Source organism: Seriola aureovittata, chromosome 1 (genome assembly GCF_021018895.1).
Source record: "Seriola aureovittata isolate HTS-2021-v1 ecotype China chromosome 1, ASM2101889v1, whole genome shotgun sequence".
In the NCBI taxonomy this organism is placed as follows: domain Eukaryota; kingdom Metazoa; phylum Chordata; class Actinopteri; order Carangiformes; family Carangidae; genus Seriola; species Seriola aureovittata.
Genome location: NC_079364.1, coordinates 20,130,107 through 20,147,384, shown reverse-complemented (window position 1 = coordinate 20,147,384; position 17,278 = coordinate 20,130,107). Strand labels below are relative to the sequence as shown.

Sequence of the window (17,278 nt, the reverse complement as noted above, 5' to 3'; positions counted from 1 at the left end):
AGTCCTTGGTTTGGGCGTAGTCGCTGCATTAGCTTTGATCTTCTTTGTCAGGTTGTGCAGGGCCTCTTGGGCGCTGTCTTTATCACTGATGTCACGGTGACCCCGTTTCCCTGGAGATGACCTCTGAGGTGTTGAGGGAGCCATGTTCTCCATGTTTTCATGCATCTTTTCTCCCTGATGTTTCGAGGAAGACTTCCTTCCTGAGCGCCGGAGATGAGCATTGACAGCACTGCTAGAATGAATGTTAGCCTCATTGGCACGTTGGCTAACGGTAATCTGTTCCAGCCGACTGGTCAGTGCATTGTTCGCCTCTTCCAGTTTGTGAACTTCAACCATCAGACTGCAGTATTTATCCATGCTCTCATCAGCCTCTGTGCTCTTCTCCTCCAGAAGTTTGTTCACTTCTTCCAACTCACTCTTCATCTCCTCCAGCTCTTTATCTTTTTCTTCTAATTCACTCTTCCTTTCATCGAGAGCAGCCTTAAGTTCTTTCATCTCCTTGGTTTTTTCCTCCTCAGTGCTCTTTTTGTTTCCTGAAACAAAAAAGTGTCTAAAGTTAACAAAATTATCCAACAGCACTTTGTGGAGATTACGATTATAGATGAAGACTAAGTTAATTCTGTTAATCATATATGCACCTGAGCTGTTTAACATCATTTGCTTCTCTTGCTCCAGCTGTTTGCAGGTTTTCATCCAAAGATTCATCTTGCTGAGAGCAGAGTCTCTCTCTTTGGACAGACGAGCGGCACGAGATGTTAGATCTGACACCTAGAGGAGATGGACAGAGAGTGAAGTGGTAAGACTGGTGACGATTATTTCAGTTTAGTTTATTACTTTTTTTTTTTTTTTAAGATCTTGATCCTTGTACCTGCTCATTGAATTGTGCGACGGACAATTTGTGTGTTTCCAGGTCTTTCTCCATAGAGGCAACAGTAGACTGGAGGCTCTCTGAGAGTTTCTCTTTCTCTTCTTCTGCTCTTTGCTTCTCTTTTTCCAGTACAGACAGAGCTGAGCACAGGTTCTCTTTCTCTGATTCAATCAAAGAAAGAGAAGACTGCAATTCCTGTTTTTCAACCTCTAACTTCTGTTTCTCCTCCTCTATTCTTTCCTTCTCTTGCTTGAGTGAAGAAAGAGTTTGTTGCATGTCATGTTTCTCCTCTTCTATCAAAGAAAGTCTAGTTTGAAGCTTCTCTTTCTCATTAGCAACCACCTCCCTCTCTTGCTCTAGTCTTTCCTTCTCTTCTTTTACAGAAGCAAGAGTGCAGCGCAGCTCATTTCTCTCTTGTTCCACTGACAGTAAGGTGGACTGCAGTGTCTCTTTTTCCTCTACCATTCGTCCATTTTCTCCTTCTATCTGTTCTTTCTCTGCCATAAGAGATGAGAAGGATTTCACTGAGGCTTGTCTCTGATTTGCTTCTTCCTCCCACTCCTTTTCTAAAACGTCTTTCTCTTCCTCTTTAGCTTTTATGAGTGTTTTAAGCTCCTTAATTTCGCCCTCTAAAGCCTCAATACGGGCCCTCAGGTTGTTTCTCTCCTTCTCCCACTCGTCTCCCTGAGAGCGGAGCCTGTCTCCCTCTGTCTGCCACTCCTCCAGAGAACTCTGCAGACACTGTTTCTCTTTCTCCAACTCTACCAGCAGAGACTGCACCCTGTCTTTCTCCCCTTCTGTTTCTGCGCTCTTTTGTTCAAGTGAGATCTCCCTCTGACGAGAGGCTTCCAGCTGCTCCTGGAGGCCATCAACTTCTCTAATTTGTCTCTCTGCTTCCTCTCTCAGCCCTTTCTCAAGCTCTTCTACCCTGTATTTGTGTCTCTCCTCTTCCTCTCTCCTATCTACCTCGGCCTTCTCCAATCCTCTCTCCAGCTCTTCTTTAGCAGCCTTCAGTTCCTCTATCTCTCTGTGTTTTGTTTCCAACTCTCTCTCCATGTGTTGTTTCTCAGATCTCAGGCTTTCCAGCATGGCAGAGAGCTCCAATAGTTTCTCACTGAGCTTTGCCTTTTCCTCCTCCACCTGAGAGTTGTGAGGGTTCAAGACCGACAGCAGCAGAGTTTGTGAAAGGAGACAAGCCAAAGAGAGAAGGAAAAAAAAGTCAAGGATGGAAAGTCAAAGCATGAAAGAAATGATTGATATATTTCTTGGTTGACATAATGTGTCATAAAGTATGGAACAGGGCATCGAATAGCCAAACAGACTAGTTTAAAAGTACCTTTCTCCTCTCCTCCTCCAGCTCAGCTTTGGCTGTCTCAGCCTGTATAAAAGGATATAATATTTGTATTTAATACAATATAAGCAGATTTTCTTACCCTTTGTTTGATCAAACCCCTCCACATGTGAATTTTATCTTGGCAAAAATAAGTTGCAACAGTGAAAGAAATACTGTCTTAATGTAAGAAAAATACACTGATGTTTTTGGACAGAATACCTGTAGAAAAGCTTCCTCTAGACTTTGCTCTACATCTTCCTTCTCTCGCTCCAGGGCATCAATGCGATCTTGCAGCAAGTCTGACTTTCTCTGGGCAGCTACAGAGATACAGTCACGTTTAGGCCAACACATCACAAAACTTAAGAGGTCATGCCATTTCCAAAGATATGAAAAGTCACCTTTCAGCAGCTCTCCCATCTTCTTTTTCTTTCGTTCATCTGACTCAATGCGGACCTGAAGCTTTTCAATACCAGTCCTCATCTGTTGGACCTCATCTTGTGTGGCGTTCAGACGAGAGGCAATCTCTCCTTTTTCCAGTAGAGAGGACTCTAGAGACTGTGAAAGACGGTTCACTTCTCCCTCTAAAGCCTTGGGGAAGAAAATAGAAAGGAAGCTCATGACGAAGAGGGAAAATTATTTTTGATCTTTGGTGAAAGGGATACAAGACCTATATGCATTTGTTTCAAACAGTCTCCTCCATCCACTTTTTCAATGTAGTTAGCATTATTTTGAACAGATGGGATGTAACAGAGGTTTAGGTCAAACATTAGGCCCCATTCAAACATATTGTCTGGGTGTGACTCTCCTTGATACTATTTAAGAAAACTGAAGAGAAAGTGAACCATCTGAGAGCCTCTACTACTATCCTATAGCATGTGAAACACTGAGTGCTATCTGGAACAAACAAACAACACATCCATTGAATTACTGAGATAATATACCACATATTATAACATTTGTATCAAACGTCCTCCTCACCTGTATCTTGCTGACCATGGACTCAGTGTTTTGATTGACAGAGCTGTGGTCTTCTTTGATCTGGTTGAGATGGCCAATAAGCTCCTCTCTTTCTCCACTCTGTTGAGAGATTGCCTGCTCCTGCACGTTAATCTGCTCCCACAGCTGTAGTGAAAGACAAGGGATGAACTTTGAGTTAGAGAACAATCCTGAAACATCAACAATAAGTAAACAGAGGACATTTTACCACACATGGGTTTCAACTAGTAGTCTAGATATGCTATGATCAAACATGAGAATGCATTGATGTTTTAAGATGTTATCATGTCTTTAGCCAACAGAATCAAAGAGGCGTTTCTCTCAGCATTTATGTTGCTACACTCAGAACTGAAAATCATGAGCAAACAGAGAAGGACTCATAACTGTAAACTACATGTAAATAAAAGCCTACTTTGGGTAATCTGGCCTGTACCCTGATCCCAGACTCAACTCAAACCACCCTCTTGTTATTTTTCATGTACAGTATGTACCTGTTGCCTCTCTGTCTTCAGTTTCTCCATGTTGCCTTGCAGGGCTTCATACTCCTTCCTCCCTGCTCTGATGTCATCCTCCAGGATGGAAATTAGGTTCCTGGTGTCACAGTTCGTTTTCTCCAGACTGTGAACTTTCTCTCTCCAGAGCCCCAAAGACTGGCTCAGCTCATCTCGCTCCTCAGTGCAGGACACAAGCTCAGACCTCAGCTGGCTTGTCTGAGGAAATTATATTCAGAATAGTTATGTCACTCTGATTGATCAGTAACCTTAAAATACACACTATGTTCCATAACATCTTGCTGTGTTGTCAGTTTTTGCGCAAAGAATAATGGAAAAATCAGTTAATTAATGATTTCCCAATACATGTGCATTAACTTAACCCTTACATTATTTTGATGTCCAGCTTTGCTCACCTCTGTCATGAGTGTTTCTATCTGCTGCTCCATGCCTGAACAAGTCCTCCTCTTAGTCTCCATCTCATCCTGCAGTCTGGTCCTCTCCTCCTGCATGGTCTCCAGCTCAGACTCCATGCCCAGGATGTGCTGCTCCAGGTTAGCTTTCTCAGAGCGAACCCTCTTCAACTCACTCTCCTGCTGAAGGAACTTCTCGTCGCATCCACCTACAGAACCAAGAAAATTGATTCATAGGCACTCACAACCACATTTTAAAGTTTAAAATCATTACAATGTGAAATGGTGAAATGACTTCCTCATATGCAGTAAACTAGGAAGGTATTTACCTTTGGCCATCTCCAGTCCTTCCAGCATCTCTATAACATCAGCCAGCTGACATTTAGCTGTTTGTAGCTGTAGAGTTAACGTCTCCCTCTCCTCTGACAGCCGCACCAACTGAACATAAGCACACATTAGTATCACTCATACTTAAATAATGTTATTGTTACTCTGCAATGTGTGAGGTATTTGTCATTGTGCAATTGCTTCCCCCTACCTGGTCAGCAAGGTCCGTCTTCTCCTCCAGAGTAATGTTCAGTTTATGTGCTGCACTACGTGCCTCCTCCTCTGCTGCATGAACTTTCTTTTCCAAGTTTGTAACTTGGACTTCCAGTTCAGATGTCAGCTCCTTTCTCAGTGCCAGTTCAGAGTTCAGACGGTCAAACTCTAAGCGCAGGGTCTGGAGCTCATTTTCTTGTTTTGTGATCATTTCTTTGTAGTGGGTGAGGTCATCTTGTCCCTTGGATAAGTCTCTCGCTGATAGACACATTGATATTTCTAGGTTATTCAAACATCATGCATATAAGCCAACACATAATTACTGCAACTGCAGTTACCAGCACAATTTAATTCCTCACCAGGGGATTTTAATTCTTTGGTCTCACTCAAGGAGGACATGGGTCGAGACATTTCACAGACTTCAGGGTCATTTTCAAGAACATCTCTGGGACGACTGCTGTCTTCAGGAACCTGCAAGAAAGAAGACAAAATAAAAAGGCCATAATAATAATGCTCACATAGATGTTGAACATTCCTAAATATCAAGCCAAAGACAAATCAATTGATCAAATCAAGACCAGTATCCCCGAACCCGAGTTAAACCAATGACAGCATCATGAATGAAGCCAAATACATTGTTGAAATACTTGTTTTCTACCTGATCTGAGGGTTGCTCTTGGTGGTGTAGTTGCTCCTCCTCATTACTTCTCATTTCCTCTACATCAACCACACATGCCTGCCTCTCCTCCTCCACATGTTCTTGGATCACTTCTCGATCAATGACTTCCTCCTTGAAGACCGGCTCTGTCTCACTACCAGGATTTAGGGACATGAGATTTACTTATCACACAATAAAACACATATAACATTTAATAATAGTACAAACATATAGTTGTTTATTTGTGATTAGTACAAAACTCATTGTACCTGAAAGCCTCGTCAGACTGGTGTGAAAGTTCACCCAGTTCAGACACTACAGGGCTCAGCTGCTGCTTAACTCGAAGGGACTCAGTATTTGTACTTGAATCATGTGTTAGCTCCACATCAATCTGTCCTTCTGCTTCGACTGGGGAAACTGTTAAGAGATGATTCAACATAAATGTACAAATTCAAATTAAAGTAGCAGAAATGTTTCATGAAAAACATTCGTTTTGGTTTACACGCACCACCAATGTCTGTCTCCTCAGACTCCATGTGGCTGATTTCTTCTCCTGGTCCCTCGGTTCTCTGTGATTCTGACAGCTGTTGTATGGTGCTTTGTTGCTCGCCCACCTGCTCCAACAGTGACTCGTACTGCTGCCTGAACACAGTCAGCTCCTTCTGTAAGCTCGCCAGCTTTTGATGCAGTTGGGCCTGCTCTGCCTCAAACTGGTGGCTCCTGTGATAAAACATATAATTCCAGCTAATAATAATAGTAGAAAACACTAAAGGCAAAACCATTTAACATACATACTAATGCATTTACTTGTAGAAGCACACACAACCTTTAGAGCAGGTAAAGATGTACTGTACCTCTCTCTGTTCTCCTCCTCAGTCCTCTGGTGCTCCTGCTCCGAGGCCTGGAGCAAGCGCTGGATGCTCTCCTTCTCCCCTTTAAGTGACGCCACCTCATTTTCATGCCTCTCAGTGCTTTCTTGTAACTGCAGCTTCTCTTCGGTTACTTGATTCACACTAGACTGTAGTTCGATGATCTCTTCAGTCAGTTGACTATAGTTAATTTCCAGCTGAAGCTTTTCCTCAACTACTTGATTCAAGTTGGTAACCAAATCATTTTTCTCAGATGTTAGTTCACTAATTTTAGCCTCAAGTTGTATTTTCTCCTCATTTATCAGATTGAGGGTAACATCTAGCTGGGCTTTCTCCGCAGTGACGTGTCTAACGGTTGATTCAGCGTCAAGTTTCTCAGCAGTCATTTGATCAATCTTTGTATCTGTTTGGAGCTTTTCTTCAGTTAACTGCTCAACTGTGGTCTGTAGTTGTTTGTTCTCCTCGGATAGCTTCTCTAAAGCCTCTAGCTGTTCCTTTACTTGAATGATTTCATTTTCTACTTGCTCTTTGTTGTCTGTTAATTGTTTCAAAGTAGTCTCAAAGATGTTTTTCTCCTGGAGAAACTGGTTGAGATCATTATCTTTGTCTTCAGTTATCTGCCTGAGCGCTGTCTCTAACTTGATGTTTTCCTCTGTGATCTGACAGAGTTTAGACTCTAATGCGGCAACACTCTCCTCAAGCTGTTTTCCTTTCACAGCGTCCTCTTCCAGACGAGTTATTTCACAGCTTCTGTCGAATAACTCCTCCTTAGCTGTGACATATTGTGTCTCCAGCACAGAGTTCTGGGATTGGACCTCCTCTAAGCGGGATTCCAAGACAGAGACCTGAAAAGGTTACAGAATTTGGATTTAGTCACATAGAAGATATTTTCTTCCCTCAAGTGCAACAGGAGCTGGTAAAGATGATGTCAATTTGGTGGTCCCTGAATTTTATAAAAATGGTTTTAAAAACGCAGAAATGAAAAGAAATCAAAATGATGATGGATTGGAGTGTTAAAATACTGCGCTCTAAAAAATGATGATAATGAATCTCCATTTTAAGTCCAGTAACTGTGGCACAGAACGATTTTTGAGAGACTTGTGTAAGATGGTAGCCCTACCTGCGCTTTGCTGTCCTCCAGCCTGGCCTCCATGTCAGACATCTGGGTCTCATTCTGAGCGAGCTGGGCCTCCAGTGACTCTATAGTTCCCTTCAGCTCCTCCACTTGACTGTCAAAAGTGTTCATGGCTGTCTCGTTGTCTTCCAAGTCCATTTGCAGCATCTCCAGCTGCACCTGCATGTGAATAATTAAATGAAGAATGACTTAACATACTATATCGTAGTTTATTTGTTAAAATATCCTAAAGAAGCAAACATAACTATAGAAAGATTTAGATTATATGTAATAAGATTGTTAACATGTAAGGTCCAAGACATAACTGGGAATAAATTACCTTGATTTTGTTCATGGCGGCCATCTTCTCCTTCAGGAGATCAGAGGTTTTGGCCTGCTCTGCCTCCGCTTTATTTAGCTTCTCCTTCAGACTCTTTATTGTGTTGTCTCTCTCTTCCAACCCGTGTGAAGCAGCAGACAGAGTTGTCTTCATGGTCCTGATCTCCTCTCGACGAGAACTCAATTCAGCTTTGGCAGCAGTTACTGACTGCTTAGTGGCTTGGAGCTGCTCTTTAAGGTTCTTCTCTTTGTTGAGGAAATTCTCAATCTCTGAAGCGTGACTCTCCAACTCTTTACTCATCTTGTCTGTGAGCTCTTTGACCTCTTTCTCCAAAGCAGAGACCAGGTTACTTTTCTCTGTCAGGGTGTTCTCCAGGTTGGACTTGATTTGAATAGTAGAGGAGTGACTCTTCTCAAGAGCTTCTAGAGACTTTTTAAGGTCAGTGTGCGATTGGTTGACCACATCCAGTTCATTCTTCAAAACCGGAAGCTTCTCCGCTGCATCATTGTTTGAAGCCACCATTTCTTCTAAGGAAGATATCTGCTCCAGAAGATGGTTGATCTTCTCGGTCTCAACATGCTGGATGGTCTTCATAAGAAACAGAGCAAGAATGGAATTAAACTTCATATTTGTATTTGAACAACTGCAGTTGTGTATGCAAGAAACTTGAATTGTGTGTGAGACTAATGGAAACAGATTTACACAGTAAAGTACAAGTACATCTGTACAAGTATAGATAAAGACTATTTGTGCACTTGAAGATAACTATGGTAAATAAAAGGATAAAATACAACACTGCATCACAGTATAGCAAAATAAATCTAACAGTATTTTACCTCTGTTTCTTTCTTCATCTGTTGCATTACATTTTCCAGCTCAGCCTTTTGTTTCTCAAGAGACAAAATCTGAGCTTCAGCCTCTCCGAGCTGCTTCTCCTTCTCTTCTGTCTGACCCTGTTGGTCCTTCAGCTCCCCCTCTAACAGTTTGAGCTCTTCTGATTTTTTCTCATATATCTTTTTGTGTTCCTCTTGATTGTCTGATAGTATCTTAATTTCTTTCTGCAACTCAGCTCCCAGTTGCTCCTGGACCTTCAGGAACTGCTGCATGGAACTGACCTAATCATGAAAGGAAGATAAAAACTTAGGCTTCTATTGGTTAGGACAAAAGTAAGGAATAACACGCAACACAAGTTAAAAGTATAAAAAAGTAAGTCAGCAGATTAGATTTAAACACTCAGTATTCTCAGTCATAATACTCTTCATCAAGTGCCAGACAATTACTTTAATCATAAGGTTTTCATTGGATCAGCTCCAAAGGAATAAAAAAGAATAAATAATCAGTAAACTTAAATACGTTTCTGTTGCAGTCCGGTAAAGCAAACCTGAGTTTTGGTGAACAGCAGATCTTGCTGAGACTCCTCAAACCGCAGCTTGATCTGCTCTGTCTCTTCAATCTTCACTGAAACACTCTCCTCACATTGCTTTAGCAAGGTTGCCTTCTCTTCCGCCAACCTGGTATGGATTAGACAGAAAAGACAGAAAACATGGATGTTAAAAGCAAGTTGCTTTTAGTCTAACAATGGGGACACAGTGTTCATATAATACTGCACTATGGCATCTTTAAGGCTGTATCCAGTGACCTCTTAAACCCTGCAAAGTCATGTGACAGTGAGGCAGAGCTCTCACACACAGTCTCAACAAAAACTAAACTTTATAATGTCTGTATAGGTAGGATTTATCTCAGGGCCGTTCTATCGGAAAAAGAGTTAATATGAAATTATGAACTAAACAACAAATAAAACCCCCACCTGGCATTTTGCTCCTCCTGCTGAGCAGTGGTCTGTGAGAGGCTCTCTCTCAGCTGGCTGATTTCAGCCTGGCCCAGCTCCACCAGCTGGTCTTTGGAGCGGACCAGGTCACAGGCTGCCTGGTGCTCGTCCAGCAGCTGAGTGTTTGTCTTCTCAGCTTCCTCTGCTCGAGTTATTTCCTTTTGCAGCTGCAACTCCAGATTCTTGACCTGTTCAGGTAAAAAAAAAATAATAATAAAAAAAATAAACAAACAAAAAAAACATACACACAAGGCCAATAAGGATTTAGTTTTTCAACAAGTGCTGGTTAGGAATGGGTTTACTAACTGGCTATAGCTTCAGGTCCTGTCAAACTTAAAAATGTAATTGGATATAGAATAGATCAAAATCTGAATAAAAATGTAGAGCAATTCAGTGATGCTGAGAGATTTATTTATTTATTATCCGATTAAAACACAAAGATAAAGGATGCCATGCCTTTTAATTATCACATTCAATATCTTCAAATATTTTAATAAAAAAATATCTTTCAACCTGGAAGGTTACCTCCCCACCCCCCAAAAAATATATTGAAAAGCAATATAAGTCACCTGAGCTTCGAGCTGTGCCACTTGCACACCAACATTCTCCAGGTCTTTGGTGTGCTTCTGTCCAGCCTCAGAGAGTTGAGACTGGAGCTCCTTGTACTGGTGTTCTCTCTCCTCCAACTCGGTGCTTTTGTTGAGGAGTTCTCCCTTCAAGGAATCGATGTGAGCGGACAGACTTGCCTTGTTTGCCTCCACACTCATGAGCTGCTTCTACAAGAATGACAGGAGATGTATTCAGGGTGAGGGGTAATCTATTTAAAGACTACTGTTAGTTTTACTTGAATTTTGGGGTTGATTTTATTTCTTACTCTAAAACTTGATGGCATTAGATCAACATATTTTCACAAGTTATAATGAAAATAAATAACTAAAAAAACATCCTAGAATGCACTGGGCTACACTGGTTGATGACTGTCACAATAAATTATCCTTCACAGAGGTTTGTGTTTTGTCATGTTTTTCTGTGTTTCTGACTGTATTAAAACTAATTATTTGTGAAATGAAAGCCCACACAAAATGTAACAGGTTTTGGGGTATGCAGCTCACTGTATGGTTTGATAAGTATGAAAATGATGTGAATAATATACAATGGCCTTCACATGTACACACACACACAAATATAGCTTACCTTAAGTTCATCATTAGTCTCATTCAGGGAGCTGAGACTGTTCTCCAAGTTGTTAATTTTGTCCCTGAGCTCCTTTTGCACAGCTTCAGTTTCATTAATCATGGTCTCCTTCTCTTTCTTCCACTCCAGCAAAGCTTGATGTTCTTGTTTCAGTTCCTTACACTCACTCTGACTCGCAGTGAGATTGGATTTCAGCTCTTGGCTCTCCTTCTCTAGGTCCATCAACCTGTTGGTCACCCTCTCTGTCTCCTGTTTCTGTCTCTGTAGTTCATTCTGAGATCTACGGTGATTAAAAAATATTTACAATGATTAAAAATCAAGTTAGGTAACATAGATTATAATATAGTTACAAAGTAGCAATGGTAACATAGCTTTCTGCTATTGTACAGTAAATCTATGTTTACCTGTCATTTTTGGTTTCTGCATCAGAAAGTGTTTTCCTCAAGTTGTCCAGCTCTCGGGCTGAAGCCTGAGTCTGCTGCTCCAGTTTCAACTGAAGTTTCTTCAGCTCTTCTAACTGTCCCTCTGATTTTGCTGAAGGGCAAAAAGACAATCGGATTAAAAAGGTGTGATAAGTTCAGATAATTCTCTAAAATAACTGCTACCCTTTGCCATTGCCATTCGTGCTACAAATTTACCTTTGAGGTCATCTAGTTGCCCCTGTGTGCGTTTGAGGCTCTGGTCTGCACTCTTCTTCTCTTCCTCTAGCTGAGACAAACGTCTGCTGCTTTGATCCAATTGGACAGTCACACTGTTCTTCTCTTTCTGCAGCTCCTAGAGGGAGGAAGAAGTGTGGAGAGAAGTTACAGCAAAAGATGATGACCGGGAGAAAAAAAGGATGGCAAGAAATGTAAAGAAAAAAAAATTTAAGTGTTGAGATAAATACATATGGACATTTTGGTAATTTGGTTAAAATGTAATGACATTGGTGGTATTTTTTAAATTTTTTCTTTGCCAGAAAGGGCTGTTCAGCTATTAACTACAGATGAAAGCTGTATCAGCAGACTTGCTTGTGAGATGTTAAATCATCATCACAGTAAGTCAATATTCTACAAAAGGCAACCAACCTCCATTTTCTTGCGGAGGTCCTGCTCTTTGGTCTGGCTGGCCTGGAGGCTCTGCTCTGACCTCAGCAGTTTCTGTTTCTGCTCCTCCACCTCCTTCTCCATCCCTCTCCTCTGGAAACCCATCTAGAAATGAGCAAGGGGATAGACAAGGAACAATTACATACAAGAGCAGAGCAAAGTCTGAGACATGAGACACAAATTAACACAATGACAACGTAATACATAGAAGTGTATCCGCTGCCCTCACAAAGAAGGTCTCAGTGAGTTATCACCCAAACTGATGGCTGTGTGAAGTAAGAAAGAATTTGAGTAGATGAAGAAAACTGCGAAGTAGGACAGAGAGGTTGCAAAATTACCTTCTCCATGTCAGCCTGCAGTACATTGTAGTCTTTTTTGGACTGTTGGACCTCTTGTGTTAGCTTGGTTCTGGTCTGGTTCAGCTGCTGATCCAAAGCATTGTGGGAACTCTGCAGCTGGGCCAGCTCCTAGAAGGAATATAAAAGTGAAAAAACCATTTGATTAAAATACAAAAGTGCTTTTTTTTTTTATTTATAGTGTCTGATAAAACCTAAGAACATTATGGCCTAATGATGGTATAACTCCACATTGTTGCACCTTCTGACTGTCTCTCTCTTGGTCTTTGAGTTTCTGCTCCAGGGTTCGTTTGCAGCTTTCAGCATTGTGCCTCTGACAGTTCATCTCCTCTGTGACTTGTTTCAGCTTCTGCTCAATTGAGGAACACTGAGAACAACACGCAATAACATTTTTAGTAATCTTTGCCAGTTATTTACATGTTTCATTTGCTTTTTAGCCATCTTTTCTACTGTAAACTATGTGAAATAAACAAAAAATCTAGCCCACAAAAATTAAGTCTCTATGTACTACTCATGGAAGCCTACCTTGGCCTCGGCCTGCTGGTGTCTGTCTGTAACCTGACTCAGCTCATGGCTAGTCTTGGCGATGTCTCTGTCCCGTTCAGTCAAGTCTTTGCGGGCCTGGTTAAGTTGGGTGTGCAGTTCCTGCAGCTTGACGGCCTGGCTACGAATTTCCCTCTCCTGATTGGACAGATTTCTCTCCAGCTCTGACACACGGCCACGCAGTTCTGATGAAGAAACAGTAAAAAAAATCAAGTCCCTGCTGGACAGGATCAGGATTGTCACACTCAAAGGGAGCAAACTGATTTTCAGATGTAGTGGATGTGCAAATAAGTAGCTACTTATTATTTCACGGGAAAGAGTCCAAACACTAAGCAAGACATTAACTTCAGAAATATATCATAAACGGTCCACCTTGGTTGAGAGTCTTCAGCTGCTCCATCTGTTGATAGGATCCACTGGGACTCTGTGCTGCTCTGGAGGAGCTCATTCTCTGGTTGGGTTTGATAGGTGTCTCCTCATGGGCGTCCCACAGGGATGCCCCTCGCCTCTTCAGAGGGGTTTCCATTGCATCCTGAGACTGGCGGCTGTGGGCCTGATCTTGTTGTTGCCATGGGAATATGGAAGATCCAGCTTGGCGGGCAGCAATGTCCTTGTGGCTTACACTGACTGATGACTGATTCAACAGCTATAAGACAACAGGCAAGTTAACATCGCCAAATACAAAGAAACAAACACATAATAATTAAGTAATGTACTCACTTTAACCTGCAAGACTTTGAGTTCAGTCTCCAGCTTTTTCCTTTCCTCTACCTCCTGGCTGTACTTCTCCTGAAGCTCCTCTAGTCTATTATCTATGGCACACATACAGTTTACATGTCAGGGTAAATTGAAAATCCCCTCCAGGATCAAAATCCCAATAGATGATATAGGTGGAAACCAAAAAACATCTGAGGTGAAGAAAAGAATTGAATAACTTTTTTTTTTTTTTTTTTTTTTTTTTTTTAAATCTATACAGCAGGAACTTTGAGATACAATTGATGACTGAAATACCCTGTTGTCTGTAGGCTGGAACAGGAGCTGGGGTAGAGAAACTTTTCTGTGGAGTGGTGTAAGGCTGAATCTCAGAGGAGGAGGATGACAAGGAGCAAGAGCCAGCTGGCTGAGAACGATCCAATTCATTTCTGTACCTGGGCAGATTAAAAAAAAACAAACAGAGACTGCATCACAAATCATCCAATAGTCAGTTAAACAGTTTATATACAGTCATTTTAAGCATGATGTATTGAGCACTTGACAAGACACCAACTCACAGGAGCAACATTTACAAATCCAACCACTCTACTTTCAAACTTAAAACTCCATTTCAACAGACAACTAAGTGAACTCACTTCTTGAGCTCCTGCTCCAGTCTTTCTATGGTCTTCCTGCAGGTGTTAAGCTGACCCTCCAGATAGCTCACCTAGATTCAGGAACAGGATTCATTTAGGATCAGAGGGAAGTATAGATTAATGTTAATTCCAGACATGTACATCCTCAGCTTCATTCTCCTTTTTCTTGCCATTACTGCACTTGATGTGTCTTGGTGAGTTTGTGCAATCATTGTAGTGCATGACATGGAGCTGCTCTTCAGTTACTGTGTAATAGTTATAATACAGCATACATACAAAATTATGTGTTTACTTTCTATAAATTTGATTCTAAAAATACAATGTTTGTTTGCTCATTCAAGTACATCTCTGAAATATGAACATGAACATCAGTTAATTATCATTGAAAAATAACTTTGTGCTGTAGTACTGGATTAACTTCAAACTAAATAGCCATAAATTGCAGCAAATATTTCTCTTTTACATTAGTAACTAACCTGTTGCTCTTTGACTCCGAGGTCATGAACGACCTTCTGACGGTTTTTCTCCAGAGAGTCACATGACTCTACTAAACACTGGTTCTCTCTTTTCAAAGAAGAGGTCTCTGTACGTTCACTGTCCACCTGGACAGAAAGAAACAGAAAATTAACAGATGTATGTTTAGGAAGAATTTCAACCTCTGACCACAACAACAGTAATTTCCCGCCAGGGGAATCAATATAGTTCATTTATCCATACTAAATCAGTTTATCAAATTTGATTAATCTTTTCCTCTCAAGCACTGACCTTTTGTTTCTGCTTTTGCAGGGCAGCCTCTAAGGAGTCAAGCTGAAACTGTTTCTGGCTCCTTTCCTTCTTCAGTTTATCCAGCTGGACTTCCATCTCCTGGATTTTCTGCAGGGCTTTCCCTGGAAGTCCATCCTTCCACTCCTCCACCGCCCAGCTCATGTTTATAACCTGACTGAACAGACAAATTTATTTAAAGGGTGCAAATCTGCACACTGTTTTTGTCCTAACGAAAACTCAGCAGTGAGAGATGTTATGATGATAATAGATAATAGGATAGTTAAACACGTTAAAATGATCAAATATTAGCGTCTTCTGTTCCTTCAATTATAAAGTCACGTAAAATGAAATGCTATTAAACACAAGTTAGCGTTTGCTAATTAAGCGAGTTAATGGTAACAAGAAAACGACAACATCACTAACGACTTGGCCTGATGTTGTTTACAAATTTATTTACAAATAAAATGTCATGCCTTAAGATTGACAGTACCCTTAACGTGTTGTTTATACCCTTAGCGTTACCTTTTACCGACGTGGGGGCATTGTGATGTTAGAAAAATACCAGCTAGTTCAAGTGTCTAACGAAACGTTAACTAACGTTAATGTTACCACGTAAGTTTTGATGTTACTTAGATACGCTGAGATATTTATGAATTATGAACCTGAAATGGACCGTAAACGTTCCGTTACCGACATGTATAAACGTTTCTGTTAGACTGAACGTTAATCGAGCTGTGGGAAACATGGTTTTGGCAAACATGACAACAAGTAATGTTAGCCAACGTTAATATTGGTATTAATCAAAGATATATAATAAAATGTGTTGTGAGAAGACGTGTTGCCGTTAACTTAAAGCTAAAATTTACGAAGGCAGCTACACTTACTTTGGGCGCGACGCTCCACTTGCAGACACAAACTGTTGGTGCTCGTTGGAAAATTCAAACTCCACCGGAGGAAATCGCGATCCACTCAGCTACATGCCCATTGGCTACCTCGTGTGACGTCAGAGTCAAAGATCGCAGATGATTGGTTTGCTTCCGTCACAGCAGTGCCACCAAGTGGTGTGACTTTGTAAATATCACATTGATCACAGACAGGATGTCCATGAACCTCCGAACACCATGGTCTTATAATACACCCATGCCTAAAACACACAGCAATAGAGACTTTTGTCTTCTATATGCGCAGAGATAGACTGAACAGAAATAACAGGACTTTCTGGTGTTCAGTCAGAAGTTTGTTTGGGGGACAAAAACATAAATGGTTCAGGACTCAAATTCATGCAAATGACATGGGGTCAAAATTCTCATGAACTCATGAGCCAAGTTAAACATTAGATTCACATGCTATGGTCTAGGAAATTTGGTAGTTTTTTGCACTGAAAACATTGTTGTTTGGCAGAAAAATTTGCTTCTGCAAATCAAAACCAGACACAGGCCAGTTGCCACCAGAGGTCAAACTTAAATACTTTTTTGGTAACAGACAAAATGTATACTGGGTATTGAAAAATGTTCAGTACCAAAAGGAGTCATTAAATCGATAAATCGATCATCAATTTCTGACTATTTTATTTCGGCAATGTTTTTATTACTGTTTTATTGTTAGGCCTGTGTGTGTGATGTGAACACTTGTTGACTGAACTGGATTTAGGTTTATGGCATATTTTCTTTGTTTGTTCTCTTTATTGTGCAGTCAGTGTGTTTTTCGATTGCTGGGGTATTTTACAGGTACAAATCTTGGACTAGCAAAGACTGAACGATGGTGGTGTCCACCACTGGACCCTGCAATATCAACTTAGACTTCAGATGGCGCCTAGTGCCGAATTGTCTCTGCAGGTCTTCCACCACAGCCGTGCACAAATGCTTGGTGTCCTTAATGTCCAGGCAGAAACCATCGGGGACAGTGAGTCCCTCCATCGCAACACTTTGACCGTCAGCAGGGTAACATATGATCGGGACCGGTCACTGTCTGTCGGGGCAGAAGGATCAGGATTCAAGAACGGTATTACCAGTGTTCAACCAAATAGTATTATCTTCTGTGGGATCTTGACTCTGCTGCGTCTTCTGTGGTACCTAAAAGATACTAAATGTTTTGCTGTCTCTTTTGTGGGATACGTTACGTCGCACATACGCGCGTACGTGTTACTCCTCATCACACCTGACAACTGAAATCCTCCCGAGCGGGCAGGTTTTCGCGTATACTGTTCTGTGCTCTTGTCACATGCACGCGCGTGGTGATATGTGCGCCCATTTTTCAGACTAATTAAACGGAATACGTTTCACACTGGATCAAAGCTTATTTAATTGCCACAGCTTGAAGATGAAGTCTCCCTCTCGTGAAAACGAGCTTTGCATATTGTTACTTCATTTGGATGTGAGAGCTTCACTGTGCTTAATGATGTATGTGTGTCTTGTTGACATGATCAGGAAATGCAGATGTGACATGGACTCCTGAAAAACTTCTGATAAGAAACTGCAAGTGCAGCAAGATTACTGTAGGACATTTCTGATGAACAAATAAGCATCTGCGAAGCAAG

At 41.2% G+C, this 17,278-nt stretch overlaps 1 protein-coding gene across 1 annotated transcript in view; it reads right to left on the bottom strand.

Moving 5' to 3' along the window:
- The window catches only part of cenpf (centromere protein F), a 19,173-nt gene extending 3,516 nt beyond the window's left edge, over nt 1–15,657 (bottom strand). The window contains exons 1-36 of the mRNA XM_056382261.1: nt 15,627–15,657; nt 14,743–14,917; nt 14,454–14,579; nt 13,978–14,048; nt 13,640–13,776; nt 13,349–13,440; nt 13,001–13,274; nt 12,611–12,813; nt 12,327–12,452; nt 12,068–12,196; nt 11,712–11,834; nt 11,283–11,418; nt 11,049–11,178; nt 10,645–10,924; nt 10,020–10,226; nt 9,430–9,638; nt 9,004–9,133; nt 8,459–8,737; nt 7,623–8,210; nt 7,289–7,462; nt 6,154–7,013; nt 5,808–6,019; nt 5,569–5,716; nt 5,300–5,453; nt 5,001–5,112; nt 4,640–4,899; nt 4,431–4,539; nt 4,105–4,310; nt 3,689–3,907; nt 3,180–3,323; nt 2,600–2,789; nt 2,421–2,518; nt 2,205–2,246; nt 869–2,008; nt 639–768; nt 1–533 (exon numbers count right to left, since the gene is read on the bottom strand). The exon at nt 1–533 is cut by the window's left edge and continues 52 nt beyond it. Of these exons, the coding sequence (XP_056238236.1) occupies nt 1–533; nt 639–768; nt 869–2,008; nt 2,205–2,246; nt 2,421–2,518; nt 2,600–2,789; nt 3,180–3,323; nt 3,689–3,907; nt 4,105–4,310; nt 4,431–4,539; nt 4,640–4,899; nt 5,001–5,112; nt 5,300–5,453; nt 5,569–5,716; nt 5,808–6,019; nt 6,154–7,013; nt 7,289–7,462; nt 7,623–8,210; nt 8,459–8,737; nt 9,004–9,133; nt 9,430–9,638; nt 10,020–10,226; nt 10,645–10,924; nt 11,049–11,178; nt 11,283–11,418; nt 11,712–11,834; nt 12,068–12,196; nt 12,327–12,452; nt 12,611–12,813; nt 13,001–13,274; nt 13,349–13,440; nt 13,640–13,776; nt 13,978–14,048; nt 14,454–14,579; nt 14,743–14,904 (8,133 nt within the window). The 5' untranslated portion in view covers nt 14,905–14,917; nt 15,627–15,657. The remainder of the gene's footprint in view (nt 534–638; nt 769–868; nt 2,009–2,204; nt 2,247–2,420; nt 2,519–2,599; nt 2,790–3,179; nt 3,324–3,688; nt 3,908–4,104; nt 4,311–4,430; nt 4,540–4,639; nt 4,900–5,000; nt 5,113–5,299; nt 5,454–5,568; nt 5,717–5,807; nt 6,020–6,153; nt 7,014–7,288; nt 7,463–7,622; nt 8,211–8,458; nt 8,738–9,003; nt 9,134–9,429; nt 9,639–10,019; nt 10,227–10,644; nt 10,925–11,048; nt 11,179–11,282; nt 11,419–11,711; nt 11,835–12,067; nt 12,197–12,326; nt 12,453–12,610; nt 12,814–13,000; nt 13,275–13,348; nt 13,441–13,639; nt 13,777–13,977; nt 14,049–14,453; nt 14,580–14,742; nt 14,918–15,626) is intronic.
- Nucleotides 15,658–17,278: the final 1,621 nt, after the last annotated feature.